At 37.9% G+C, this 15,682-nt stretch overlaps 1 protein-coding gene across 4 annotated transcripts in view; it reads left to right on the forward strand.

The window, feature by feature from the left end:
• The window catches only part of LOC133533073 (glycogen [starch] synthase), a 61,832-nt gene that overhangs the window by 25,942 nt on the left and 20,208 nt on the right, over window positions 1-15,682 (forward strand). For all 4 annotated transcript variants that reach the window (XM_061872012.1, XM_061872014.1, XM_061872013.1 and 1 more), the window contains exons 7-15: window positions 421-523; window positions 2,407-2,515; window positions 3,591-3,744; window positions 6,714-6,834; window positions 7,866-8,032; window positions 9,033-9,147; window positions 11,302-11,379; window positions 12,011-12,185; window positions 15,334-15,463. In XM_061872012.1, the coding sequence (XP_061727996.1) occupies window positions 421-523; window positions 2,407-2,515; window positions 3,591-3,744; window positions 6,714-6,834; window positions 7,866-8,032; window positions 9,033-9,147; window positions 11,302-11,379; window positions 12,011-12,185; window positions 15,334-15,463 (1,152 nt within the window). The remainder of the gene's footprint in view (window positions 1-420; window positions 524-2,406; window positions 2,516-3,590; window positions 3,745-6,713; window positions 6,835-7,865; window positions 8,033-9,032; window positions 9,148-11,301; window positions 11,380-12,010; window positions 12,186-15,333; window positions 15,464-15,682) is intronic.

Consider the following 15,682-nt stretch of genomic DNA (forward strand, 5'->3'; position numbering starts at 1 on the left):
ATTTCAGTATATGCAAAACTTACCTTGCTTAGCTGTTTCTCAATGTCCAAGTTAAGTATTGGATAGCTAATTAACAAATAAATTAACTGCCAGATAAAACATCCTGCAAAACTTAGCACATTATCTACCGGTTAAGCTTATTTGAAGATTATGAAACGCCAACGATGACTATTCGTCAGATAAGTGGCAAGTAGCTTATTCAAGACTTCACTTGGACATTGTGACACAGGCCCTTATGGCGTTATTTATAAACGCGTTACTGGCCTGAATTAGCTATGAATCGTTTGTCTTTATCTGTCATCTTGACTTCTGTATTTGTCAGAAAGGGATAAAACATAATTTAACTAAATCAGGCCCATAAAGTTTTATGAATAAGGGGGTTAGTCTATTCTCTATTAATAAGTGAATGTTTGTCCATAGAGTACGTCACGTAGATGTCGCAACGGTATTTACTACGCACGCAACACTGCTCGGCCGGTACCTGTGTGCTGGCAATACGGACTTTTACAACAATTTAGATAAGGTAATATATAGGTCTGAATAGATGCAGAGGCCATACTCAACAGTCGTGTATGGAATATAAACGTACAGCGCAATTCACAAGAGCTTGCACGAATTGAACGAATGAGTGAATGAAAATATCTATGTGTGTATGATTAACCAATAAAATGGCGGCTCTGACTATGTACCGATACAGGTGTCACCCATACAATAAAAGTTTCGTTCATTCCATTCGGGGCTATCATTCGTGAAACGACCTGTAGAGAGGCCATACTCAACAGCCGTGTATGGAGTATAAACGTACAGCGCAATTCACAAGAGCTTGTACGAATTGAACGAATGTGTGAATGAAAATATCTATGTGTGTATGATTAACCAATAAAATGGCGGCTCTGACTATATATCGATACAGGTGTCACCCATACAATAAAAGTTTCGTTCATTCCATTCGGGGCTATCATTCGTGAAACGACCTGTAGAGAGGCCATACTCAACAGTCGTGTATGGAATATAAACGTACAGCGCAATTCACAAGAGCTTGCACGAATTGAACGAATGAGTGAATGAAAATATCTATGTGTGTATGATTAACCAATAAAATGGAGGCTCTGACTATATATCGATACAGGTGTCACCCATACAATAAAAGTTTCGTTCATTCCATTCGGGGCTATCATTCGTGAAACGACCTGTAGAGAGGCCATACTCAACAGTCGTGTATGGAATATAAACGTACAGCGCAATTCACAAGAGCTTGCACGAATTGAACGAATGAGTGAATGAAAATGTCTATGTGTGTATGATTAACCAATAAAATGGCGGCTCTGACAATATATCGATACAGGTGTCACCCATACAATAAAAGTTACGTTCATTCCATTCGGGGCTATCATTCGTGAAACGACCTGTAGAGAGGCCATACTCAACAGTCGTGTATGGAATATAAACGTACAGCGCAATTCACAAGAGCTTGCACGAATTGAACGAATGAGTGTATGAAAATATCTATGTGTGTATGATTAACCAATAAAATGGCGGCTCTGACTATATATCGATACAGGTGTCACCCATACAATAAAAGTTTCGTTCATTCTATTCGGGGCCAGCGCGCAGCGTTCGTGAAACGACCTGTAGAGAGGCCATACTCAACAGTCGTGTATGGAGTATAAACTTACAGAGCAATTCACTAGAGCTTGCACGAATTGAACGAATGAGTGAATGAAAATATCTATGTGTGTATGATTAACCAATAAAATGGCGGCTCTGACTATATATCGATACAGGTGTCACCCATACGATGAAAGTTTTGTTTATTCCATTCGGGGCCAGCGTTCGTGAAACGACCTGTAGAGAGGCCATACTCAACAGTCGTGTATGGAATATAAACGTACAGCGCAATTCACAAGAGCTTGCACGAATTGAACGAATGAGTGAATGAAAATGTCTATGTGTGTATGATTAACCAATAAAATGGCGGCTCTGACAATATATCGATACAGGTGTCACCCATACAATAAAAGTTTCGTTCATTCCATTCGGGGCCATCGTTCGTGAAACGACCTGTAGAGAGGCCATACTCAACAGTCGTGTATGGAATATAAACGTACAGCGCAATTCACAAGAGCTGGCACGAATTGAACGAATGAGTGAATGAAAATATTTATCTGTGTGTATGATTAACCAAGTTTCGTTCATTCCAGCTTTCGGGAAATGACCTGTAAAACTGTTAGTGACATTTTAAATTTAGAATTCTTATTTATATCCATGCTGTTTATATTTGTGTGTTGATTTAATTAATTCATTGTTAGTTTCATTAGTTTCTCTTTAAATTTAAAAACTTTAACAATTATTCCTATCTACTATAATTGCAGGCGACTGCTAAGTAATTGTTACTGTCTCTTTCAGTTCTCAGTGGACGAGGAGGCGGGAAAGAGACAGATATACCACCGCTATTGCATGGAGAGGGCAGCGGCGCACATGACGCATATTTTCACCACAGTGTCAGACATTACAGGTACAGTCTGTGATGTGGGGCGTGAAAGGAGAACTATCTGGTCTTGAGTATACGTTTATTCTCGAACTTAGTTGTTTGTCTTTACGTCACACCTAGGGTTGCCAACCGTCCCGCAATACGCGGGACGTCCCGTTTCTGGAGCCCTAAAGTATGCGTCCCGCAAAAGGTCCGTGCGGGACGCCGATTGTCCCGTTTTCTGGCTGGACTAGATTATAAGCAATGAAACAGAGGTTGCACCAGCGCGTGACTTTAATTTGAAGTCTTCAGGGATTGAACCGATCTATATTAACCAATTTTCTTTAATGTTTATGTCATAAAATGTATAGTATATGCAAGTGTGCTATAAATGTTAAGAAAGTTACCTTGGTTGAATTTTTCATGCCTTTCAATACGTTGACGGCAAATAGGTATACCATTTCCCAGTTAGGCCGGGTGAAGGAGTCCCGCATTGTATACCCAAGTCCCGCAAATTGATCGCAAATGTACCGCAAAACTGTGCATTTAGGTTGGCAACCCTAGTCACACCTCACATGGCGGCCCTGCCAGGATCGCCATGTGATGTGGGGCGTGAAAGGACAACTATCTGGTCTTGATTATACGTTTATACCCGAACCTAGTTATTTGTCTTTGCGTCACAGCTTACAAAAAATCTCCGTAGAAAATAGAAGCTAGAGCTTGAACAGCGAGTGCATCACAAGCTATTAAAGGCTTTATATTAAAGCAAGCTTTTGTGGGAATAATTTTGGCTCAAAAACGCTATAAATTTTAAGCTAATTTATTCTAAATAGTAAATTGAGTGCCAATTTTGAAACCACAAGTTTGTTACGTGACTCGCTGGCTATAGTACTCTACTACTACTATTAAACTACTACTAGGTATTAAAATGGAGAAAAAAATCTCATAACAATATACATTAAATTTAAACAATCACCATTCCATTATAAAAAAGTTACAAACACTACAATATAAAAATATTAAAATTGACTGTAAGTAAAAAGCCATAATAATATTTATGACGAAACTTATCATTACTGTCATTTTAAAGTAGTCCGTTCAACGAGTATAATTGTTTAAGGTTACGAAGCTGAACACCTTTTGAAACGCAAGGCTGACTTCATCACACCAAACGGTCTGAACGTGAAGAAGTTCTCAGCATTACACGAGTTCCAAAACCTCCACGCGTTGGCCAAGGACAAGATACACGAGTTTGTCAGGGGACATTTCTATGGGTAAGTCTCCTGTTATCAATTAACCTTTCAAATTGTGAACGTCACATCACGTCGGCAGAAAAGTTACCTCTAAGTTATCCAAGGACAAGATACACGAGTTTGTCAGGGGACATTTTTATGGGTAAGTCTCTTAGTCACATAAGCCTTGGTAAGGGTGATATCACACCGAATGGCTTGAACGTGAACAAATTCCCAGCATTACACGAGTTTCAAAACGTCCACGCGTTGGCCAAGGACAAGATACACGAGTTTGTCAGGGGACATTTCTATGGGTGAGTCTCTTGTGGTCATTAAACGACCTTGTGGAAACGACTTGGGCCTTAATGGCTCAGTTTCATTGGTCGATAACTCAGTATAAAGCGTGCGGGTACTCCCTGCAGGCGGTATAACGACCAGTGAAACTCATAAGTCGATAGTTCGGTTGATATACAGCATGCGGGTGACTCCCCGCAGGCGGTAAGGTGGTATAACGACTAGTGAAATTCATAAGTCGATAGTTCGGTCGATATACAGCATGCGGGTGACTCCTCGCAGGCGGTAAGGTGGTATAACGACTAGTGAAACTCATAAGTCGATAGTTCGGTCGATATACAGCATGCGGGTGACTCTCCGCAGGCGGTGAGGTGGTATAACGACTAGTGAAACTCATATGTCGATAGTTCGGTCGATATACAGCATGCGGGTGACTCCTTGCAGGCGGTAAGGTGGTATAACGACTAGTGAAACTCATAAGTCGATAGTTCGGTCGATATACAGCATGCGGGTGACTCTCCGCAGGCGGTGAGGTGGTATAACGACTAGTGAAACTCATAAGTCGATAGTTCGGTCGATATACAGCATGCGGGTGACTCTCCGCAGGCGGTGAGGTGGTATAACGACTAGTGAAACTCATATGTCGATAGTTCGGTCGATATACAGCATGCGGGTGACTCTCCGCAGGCGGTGAGGTGGTATAACGACTAGTGAAACTCATATGTCGATAGTTCGGTCGATATACAGCATGCAGGTGACTCCCCGCAGGCGGTGAGATGGTATAACGACTAGTGAAACTCATATGTCGATAGTTCGGTCGATATACAGCATGCAGGTGACTCCCCGCAGGCGGTGAGGTGGTATAACGACTAGTGAAACTCATATGTCGATAGTTCGGTCGATATACAGCATGCGGGTGACTCCCCGCAGGCGGTAAGGTGGTATATCGATTAGTGAAACTCATAATGGCATGCGTTTCGGAAATCTCCCTCACCCCGCATATGTAAGTCGGGTGACAATGCAATATTATGGTACCATCGAGATGATCTGATGATGGAGACAGGAGTTGGCCATAGGAACTCTGTGATAAAACAACGTAACCTAATTGTGTTAAAGGTTTTAGAATTGTTTCGATGAGTATTAGTTGCTTGTGGAAAGAAAACTACAGTCAGCGATAAAAGCTTGTACCAAAAATGATTTTTTTGCCAAAAACTTATTTAACAAATTTAATACATATCAGTGAAAGAATAAGGATCAAAGTCATATGGCGTTCTAAAAGATTTAATCGTGTGTTGAAAGATGGCAATTAATTACTGCGGCTACGAAGTTTTTTTTGACAGTCCACCTCTACTTCAAATTCTCTGATTTATATACATTTTACAAATACAAATACGTTTATTTCATTACTTTTTACAGCAGTAGCAGTAGTCATAGGTACAAATATTAGGTAGGTAAGTAGTCCACCTTAGGTACAAAGTGTAGGTAAGTATTTATCTCAACAATGTACAACAATTTTATATAAATGTTACAAATACAAATACGTTTATTTCATTACTTTCTACAGCAGTAGCAGTAGTCATAGGTACAAATATTAGGTAGGTAAGTAGTCCAGTTTAGGTATAAAGTGTAGGTAAGTATTTATCTCAACAATGTACAACAATTTTATATAAATGTTACAAATACAAATACGTTTATTTCATTACTTTTTACAGCAGTAGCAGTAGTCATAGGTACAAATATTAGGTAGGTAAGTAGTCCACCTTAGGTACAAAGTGTAGGTAAGTATTTATCTCAACAATGTACAACAATTTTATATAAATGTTACAAATACAAATACGTTTATTTCATTACTTTTTACAGCAGTAGCAGTAGTCATAGGTACAAATATTAGGTAGGTAAGTAGTCCACCTTAGGTACAAAGTGTAGGTAAGTATTTATCTCAACAATGTACAACAATTTTATATAAATGTTACAAATACAAATACGTTTATTTCATTTTATTTATTTTGCTTATTTCATGATTACCACTATATTCAAAATATTTATATGGTATTTATAAATATTCCATTATAAAATATGTAATTACAAATAAATACAATCTTATATAAATACAATCTTATATTTATTTCATTACTTTTTACAGCAGTAGCAGTAGTCATAGGTACAAATATTAGGTAGGTAAGTAGTCCACCTTAGGTACAAAGTGTAGGTAAGTATTTATCTCAACAATGTACAACAATTTTATATAAATGTTACAAATACAAATACGTTTATTTCATTACTTTTTACAGCAGTAGCAGTAGTCATAGGTACAAATATTAGGTAGGTAAGTAGTCCAGTTTAGGTACAAAGTGTAGGTAAGTATTTATCTCAACAATGTACAACAATTTTATATACATTTTAGAAATACAAATACGTTTATTTAATTACTTTTTACAGCAGTTCATAGGTACAAATATAGGTAGGTAAGTACAAATATAGTTACATATCTCAACAATGTGCAACAATTTGATTTACATTTTATACTAATAATTAAGTGAGTCTACCCATCTACTTTTAAGGGAGTCCCTCTGCCAACAAACTGTCCTGCAGTTTGGCAGAAAAGTTGTTTTATAGAATTGGTTATATTTACTCTGAATAAATGATTTATTTATTTTATTGTATTAGATTTTATACGACTAATTTAGTTACATTTTATACTAATAATTTGTTCGCAGCCACTTCAACTTCGACCTGGATAAGACGCTGTATTTCTTCATTGCCGGTCGATACGAGTTCGGGAACAAGGGGGCGGACATCTTCATAGAGGCTTTAGCTAGACTCAATCATTATTTGAAGGTTTGTGCAATTTTGTTAAAAATTAATGATGATTAATTTTGTATTCAATACAGCTACCTTTTTTTGAAGTGAAAACTTTTTTGGCGGCACTTTTTTTGATGAGGAAAAATGTTAAACTCGCGTCAGGTCACGTGACCGACAGATTGAAAATTCTTAAGACGGACACGTGACATCATGGTGACGTGCAAATTGAATGTCATCGAAGCCTGGTTACTTTTGAAAAATCGTATCTCATTCAAGTGTGAGGTTTTATTTTCTTCATAATCAAAGTGCTGTCATAATGGTTAAAGAGGTTTAATCTTTGTTAATTGTGTTGTAACTTGTATTGTATCTTTGTGTTGTTGGGTGTCCGTGGTTGAAGATACTCAAATTTTTCCTTGCCAAAAGTTAAATAACAGAAAAGAAGCGTGATTGTTTTACTTAATATCATGGTGAACGATTAATTAACATTTACTGATTCAGTAGGCTGATTTTAAATAACTAATTTTGCATTTCGAAACAGGCCGCTGATCTAACCTAATTGTACGATACGTGTATATTTATATACTTCCCCTTAATATTAAAAATTCCCCATATAAGCTTTTAAGAAATCTCTACGTGCTTTCTTCGCTGGTAGAATGAAGGATTCCTTGTTTTATAATTTATGTATTGTATATATTTATATAGGTATTTGTATATTGTATGTATTGTGTATATTTTGATGTTTTTGCATGTGTATGTTAAATTTTAATAGTAGTAGCACCGCCCACAATCTCTCTACTTTGCCTTAAGGTTGACTGGCAGAGAATTCTTTTGGCATTAAGTCCGCCTTTTGAACGATAAGTATTTCTTTTGTGCAATAATGATTCAATAAATAAATAAATATACGTTTGATAAAGATCAAATAGTACTAATTAGTTTACTTCAACTAAGTATCCCACGTACGAAGCAATTTTACTATTCATTTTTGATTTGCCTGCAATTATTCTTTACGATTGAATTACATAATTCAACCTAAAGTCAACAAATTAGGAATAACATTTTTTTCGCAGGCTGCAGGCTCAGACATGACCGTAGTAGCGTTCCTCATCTTCCCCGCGAAAACCAACAATTTCAACGTGGAGAGCTTGCGCGGCCACGCGGTCACCAAGGCACTAAGGGATACCATCAACGATATACAGCAGAAAGTTGGCAAACGGATGTACGAGATTTGCTTAAGGTCAGTAGTTTTTTAAAGAATTGTCAAAATATTTTAAAAGTCGTCGCCGTTTTAAACTTTTCAATTTATGGCCTGATCGTGTCTGATCAGTAGGCCTAGCGCAGGAGTGGCGCATATATCTCACCCTCGACATAGACTACGTATATTAATGAATATGTACTTTTGACATTCTTCTTCTTTTTTTAATTGATCGCATATATACAAGGTGTCCAAAAATATGTGATTTCCCGTTGCCAGGGAGGTTTTGGGCTTATACTGAGCAACGTTTACTATGGGACCAACCCCGAAATCGCAAATAAAAAAAATTCACCCTCCCATAGAAAATGGACCAGCTAAAATGTAAAATGTCTAAACAGATATATATATATATCTGTTTTTACAGTACATATGGTGCTACTTTTCCGCACTAGTGCGTAAAGTAGCACATTATGTAACTATGTCGAAACTTTAAAGAGCCATATGTACTGTAAAACGTAGTACGATACATGTGCGAATAGGTATTCGCAACTCGTGTCGATTTAAAACACTCCCTTCGGTCGTGTTTTAATTTATCGCCACTCGTTTCGAATTTCCTATTTTTCGCACTTGTATCGTAATGTACTATTTTATGCTTGTATGTGTAAAATAAGTTGGGCTAAAACTATTTATAATTTATTTTATTTCTATAAGTGAGAACCTATAATTGGCTTTGTAATTCTGTCGCAAGTTCTGGATATATATAGCGCTGTTGGTTTTCTATATACTAAAATAAAATAAAAAAAGTATTAATTTAAGAGGGATGGTACTCTCGCGAGACTGTCGCGCCACTCCTGTGCTAGGCCTGCTGTTGTAAGTTGGTGTTTTTTCATTTCAAAGAACCGTAATAAATGTACCGTAACCGTAATTTATCTTCGCTAATGTAAGTAAATAAAGCACGAAATAAAATCTTTATTTTATTTTGTATTTTTATTTTTATTTGTAATAACTCTTGCGGGCTTACAGTTGAGTTTATGTATAACAGGGGACACCTGCCTGAGCCGTCGGACCTGCTCCATAAAGACGATACCGTGCGGCTAAAGCGGTGTATATACGCGTTACAGCGAGACGGCTTGCCTCCTGTCACTACGCATAACGTGGTAAGTGTATTTGTAAGGGATCAGAAATACGCACAAGAATCGTTAAAACTTAATAAATTAATAATAATAACATCAAATTCGTCTAAAAGGGCATCTGCGCTGTTCGCATCGGCCCCACGTATGCCTCCCAAAGGTCTCCTGGTCCCAAAGGACATACAAATAATAATAATAAAGACGTTTATTCAAAGTTTAGACATAGGTACACAATAAAAGCACACAATAATGCTTAGAAACTAATTGAAAAGGAAAGTGGCTCAGCTAATGTCTGCGCCGAAAGGCCTCGGGGCACAGCGGCCCTAAGGACTTCCAGCAATGGACGTTGTTATTCTGCCACCGCCGTATTTGTACATCTAGCTAAGGACAGCAGAAACATTTACACTATTACATATAGGACAGGATAGCAAAACCGAATAATGCGCAGTGGATAAAAAAATGCTAACAAAATTCCGCAACACGCAACAACATCTATAAAGTAACGCCCATCCCCTGCAACAAGCACGGCCCGAAAGTTCCTAGTATGCCGGCAGCATTCCCACGCTGTATGGCGATGGAAATTTGTTGAACCAGCCCAGACCCAGAGCGCATTACCCTTCTCCCATAAACGCCTGCCCAACTCCCTCAAAGCCTCATTATTATACTACCCTCAGTGTTTTAACTATTTCTTCTTGTTATTCGACCCTCGACCTGTGGAACAGCATGGTTAAAAAAAATGTGGACCCAATTTTATTATACCCCGTTTTTATGAAGATTAGAATTTTTCTAACCTCAAAAGTAGTAATTAATTAATTTTTTCTTCCAAAATGCTAGGTTCCTATGGGTATCCTGCCTTTTTGCCGAAAATTGTAATGCCGAATTTCACTTGCCAACCAAATTTTTCGCAGACGTTTTAGTTGGCATAATAACTTTTATCAAATAATTATTTCGCAACCATTTCATTTCCCAACCCCATAGTTGGGAAATGAAAATTGCGTACTAGGTTGGGTTAGGTTAGATTGGATTATGTAAAGTTGGGAAATGAAATTCGCCCAAATGAAATTTCGGCGAAAAGTTGGTTGGCAAGTGAAATTCGGCAATATAATTTTCGGCGAAAAGGCAGAGAACCGTTCCTATAATATCTAATACTGCGGTACAATAATATGTAAACTACACTGTAATTCAGTGCACAGTTACTTAAATATAATTTTAGATGAAAATGGTTACCACGAGGCTATAAAATTTGTAATTTGAATCCAGTCAAAGTAAGGGTTTCGCTTCGAGTTGTGAGATAATAAGCTGGATAATCGTAATTACGGCAATCTAAAAGTTGTCTTAAAAGTCACAGTTTTAGGGAGGCGCCCTAGCGACATGTACCGTAAGACGTTCTTAAACGGCTACCTCTCTGTTTCTCTCATTTTCCTCATGTTGTCCCAGCATTTTGCCACGGCTTATACCTATATTATTTTCTACACAAACAGTCTTATCCATACAGTTTCCGACAAGCAGCAAGCAAATTCGTATTGTACGAAGGGTCAACCTGACCAGCGTTGTAGTGGGTAAGCCTGCTGCAACACATGCTGAGGTTCGCTCCTTTTGAGCATCATAATTTTAAAAGTTGTTTATATCTACATGTAAACATTAATTTGTGCCTAATTAAGTTTCATTTTAAGGCTTGTAATGTTTTGTAGCATTGCCTGTAAACATTTTTCAATGTGGTGTTAAATAAAAAAATTCTATGTCTATGTCTTATAGCCTGGGTCCGCTTAGCAACTAGTCCCAAGAATTGGCGTTGGCGCTAGTTTTTAGTTTTTTTTTTCTATTTTATATGCCCATATGGTGGTAATATTTGCTGTGTTGGGTGAGGTCTTGGTAGCTCAGATGGCAGATCACTGGGGTACGCTCCAGTGGTCGTGAGTTCAAGTCTCACCCAAAACAATTTTTTTATTTTATTTCAAAGCTTACTTTCTAGCTTATTATCTCTCATTTCCTCGCTAACCACGCGATAATATAAAGTGGTTACAACCGGGTAGATAGATATATTTTTCTTGAATATGTTACACCAAATTCTTAATTAACACCCTCGTTTGCAAAATTTCACTTACCCCCCTCGTTGCACAATGTCCTAATGTTTCTAGATATATTATTATGTATAATGGCTGATGTAGCTTTTGTTTCTAGGTGGACGATTGGAGCGACCCGGTTTTAAACGCCGTCAGACGTTGCCAAATGTTCAACACTATCAATGATAATGTTAAAGTAAGTATTTAAACATGTCTCAATAATTAGTGCTTTATACAATCGTATTATAATACAGAGCTTTTTAGTTGTGTACCGTGTTTACGTCACGAAGCTTGCTGAGTGGCCTAAGTAGGCACGAGATTGAAAAGCTTGATATCACTATTGTATATTATGATGACATGGAGCTAATCTGATGATGGAGACAGGAGGTGACCATGGGAACTCTGTGATAAAACAGCGCAACTAATTGTGTATGGGTTTGTTAGAATTATCTTGATGACTATTAGTTGCCTGTGGAAAGAAAAGTACAGTCAGCGATAAAAGCTTATACGTTATGAATTACTAAGACCAAATAAAATAATAGTATTAGTGAAGACTAAATTCGGTAATCAGCAACCAGGTAACAGGGACTCCCAAAGTTTGCTTCTCCAAAAGGTATTTTTTTAAATGAAATTTGAAAGATTGCTTGGTTTTCATATGACGAATAGGTGGAGGAATATTGTTCCAGCACCTGGTTGCGGGATACCGAAAACAGCCTGTGAAAGCAACGGTTTTGTGGGGATGCGCTTCCAAAAGACATCGTCTGGTAGATCGAGTACCGTGTCGTTTTGCCTTTCCTTTCGTTCCTAATATTTATATAATTTCTCAGGTAATCTTCCACCCAGAGTTCCTGACCTCAACCAACCCTCTCTTCGGGCTGGACTATGAGGAATTCGTCCGAGGTTGCCATCTCGGCGTCTTCCCGTCGTACTACGAGCCGTGGGGCTACACGCCTGCCGAATGTACTGTCATGGGGATACCTAGCATCACGACTAACTTATCAGGTAATGTAACTCCTCTGGAGTTGCAGGCGTACATAGGCTACGGAGACTGCTTACCATCAGGCGGGCCGTATGCTTGTTTGCCACTGACGTAGTATTTAAAAAAAATCAGGTAAAATAGTCACACCTAATCCTCAATATTGTCACTTAACACTTAATTGAAAATGAAAAAATAATTAGATAAGTAGGTCCAATAAACGTAAGTAATCTATATCTTCTTCTTCCTCGCGTTGTCTCGGCATTTTGCCACGGCTCATGGGAGCCTGGGATCCACTTGGCAACTAATCCCGAAAATTGGCGTAGGCCCAGTTCAACCCAGAGGGTAAACTAGGCCTTATTGGGGTCCGGTTTCCTCACGATGTTTTCCTTCACCGAAAAGCGACTGGTGAATATTAAATGATATTTCGTACATAAGTTCCGAAAAACTCATTGGTATGAGCCGGGGTTTGAACCCGCGATCTCCGCATTGCAAGGCGCACGCTCTTACCGCTAGGCCACCAGCGCTTCAATAATTTATATATACAGACTTATTCACAAATTTATTATGTAAGGAACTTATCTTAATTGTAACTTAATATCGTCAATTGCCACTTAATACCCTCAACTGCCACACAAAAACCATCAACTGCCACTCAGGAACCCTCAACTGCCATATAAATCCCATCAACTGCCACTATAGAACCCTTACCTGCCATTTACGAACCCTCAGCTGCCACTTAAAAACCCTCAACAGCCACATTAAAACCCTCAACTGGCACTTTATAATCCTGAATTAACACTTCTGCCACTCAAAACCCTTAACTGTCACTAAATAGCAGTGGCGGCGCGTCACAAATATTCATAGAGAACCCGGAGCTAATTTTGCTTTTCTTTTCTCCATGAACCGATCGTAGTAGTACTTAACGGGCTGTAATTAGACAAGCCGATGGGAATCGAGTTCTTTGAACGATCCGCCACTGCTAAATAGCCTCAGCTGGCACTCAATGGCCTCATTTGCAACACGTTACCCTCATCTCACGCAAAATACCTTCAACTGCCACACAATCCTTTCATCTGCCATTTATTACTCTCACCTTCCTGTCAATACTCCCAAATACTACTCAACAACATTCAAATATCAAATATCAAACATTTATTCAGCAAATAGGCCACAGGGGCACTTTTACATGTCCATTTTTACAAACAATAAATAAAATAAAAAAAACAATTACAAATATCGAATCTATGAAATAATAATTACTTTATTAGAGATGTATACTGTCTCTAAATGTCAAATTACACAAAAAAAAACTATGATAAAAAAATAAAACCATAAAATACTAAAATTCTTTAGAGATGTATAAGTCTCTAAGTGTCAGAGATAAAATATAAAAAATATATTAAATTATCCTTAGAGATGTAGAGGGTCGCCAAGGCTTGAATTCTTATATAAATAATTAAAAGACAAAAAAAAAAAACAGACAAGAACCGAATGAAGTGTCTCACGTTAATGTCACTCAAAAGTAAAGTTATATACTTTAACATAACCTGTACCCCGTGTAAGCTTAAACAGACCGGTCTCCACAAACAGCACCCGTTCACGAGTATGACGTGTATCTCAGCCATCGCCTCCCTCAACCTTCATTCGGGAAAGTGGCGACCCGATCAACGACGCCACCGTAAGTAAAGACTTTTTAGCGAGCATGACATGTTCAAGCTGCCGGGTTGTATTAATAAAAATATAATAAAAAATTGTGAGATACTACATTTGTGCTTGTAAGTTACATTAAAGACGGCATAGCGCCACATAAACGCGACTACATATTATTCATAAGGAGTGCCTACCTATAAAACTAAATTATAAATTTAAATTGACTTAGAGATGTACAGGTCTCTAAGTGTCCAAATCATTAAAATAGGTATTAAAATAAAATTGAATTTAAAATAAAATAAAATTTAAAATAAAATAAAATCTTAGAGGTGTATAAGGTCTCTAAGTGTCCAAAACTAAAATAATACAATCAAACGAGAACATGATGTTCTCTTGTGTCACTTCTACTTACATTTTTATCATATTATCAAGATCAAGCTACTGGCTTAAAGGCATCCTTATCATCTATGAAATCATTCACAGCATAATACGCCTTACTTAACAAAGAGCTCTTAACGTGTGACTTAAATTTGTTAAGAGGCAAATTCACTATATCAGTGGGAACTTTGTTATAAAAACGTGTACAGTTCCCGACGAAAGACGTACTAACCTTACGGAGGCGGTGGGCGGGCACAGCAAGTTTATGCTTGTTTCTAGTGTTATAGTTATGGATATCACTGTTAAGCTTGAATTCGTTGATGTTTTTCCGAACGTACATAATATTCTCAAGTATGTATTGAGATGCAACGGTAAGAATGCTTGCATCTTTAAATTTCTCTCTTAGGGATACTCGAGCGCCCAGTCCATAGATGGAACGTACAGCTCGCTTTTGCAGTACAAATATTGTCTGAATGTCTGCCGCTTTTCCCCACAACAGAATTCCATACGACATAACACTATGGAAGTAACTAAAGTATACCAGCCTGGCCGTCTCTACGTTTGTTAGCTGTCTGATTCTCCTCACTGCATAGGCTGCTGAACTAAGTTTGCCGGCTAAAGTGGCTATATGTGCATGCCATTGCAGTTTTGAGTCTAAAGTGACTCCCAGGAAAACAGTTCGATCTTCAAATTCCAGCGTATCACCTTTTATTTTAATCTTGCTGTTATTTACCTGCTTGACGTTAGGTAGCGTAAATTTTATGCATTTGGTTTTCTTTGCGTTCAAAAGCAAATTGTTTGCCGTAAACCAGTTTAATACGGTAGATAGCGCGTCATTAATGCTCTCGAATCTATTTTCCTTTCTGTTCACTTTAAATATAAGGGAAGTGTCATCTGCAAACAACACTATATCATGTCTTTCTTGCACAACTTTTGGTAGGTCATTGATGTATACCAAAAACAGATTGTAGTCATTACTCCCAAAAACTACTCGACAAGCTGTAGACCTCGCTATCGCTCGGTCAGAAATATGAATCCTTTTTGTCTTAATTATAAAATAAAGTCTACAGTAATGATGTGAGGCACAATTTCTTAAATCTAAAATCATCCTTACCATTTGTACAATAAAGTCCAATATTGCAGGTTTTGGCTGTTTCATGCAAGAACACATCGCCGATCCTATGTCTTATGGCATCTACGTTGTGGACAGAAGGTACATTTCCCTGGAGGGATCTGTTCAACAACTGGCGCAGTACATGTTTGACTTTACCAAGTAAGTACATACATACATATAATCACGCCTATTTCCTGAAGGGGTAGGCAGAGACCACGGATTTCCACTTGCTACGATCCTGACATACCTCTTCCGCTTCCTTCACCAAGTAAGTAATGTGCAGTGATCGGAACTATGGGAGTAAAACTTTAACAAAACTTGTTAAGCGGACATAAAATAGTGCATACAGCCCTAAAAATATTCATGTCCATAGGGATA

This window comes from Cydia pomonella, chromosome 28, assembly GCF_033807575.1.
Source record: "Cydia pomonella isolate Wapato2018A chromosome 28, ilCydPomo1, whole genome shotgun sequence".
In the NCBI taxonomy this organism is placed as follows: Eukaryota; Metazoa; Arthropoda; class Insecta; order Lepidoptera; family Tortricidae; genus Cydia; species Cydia pomonella.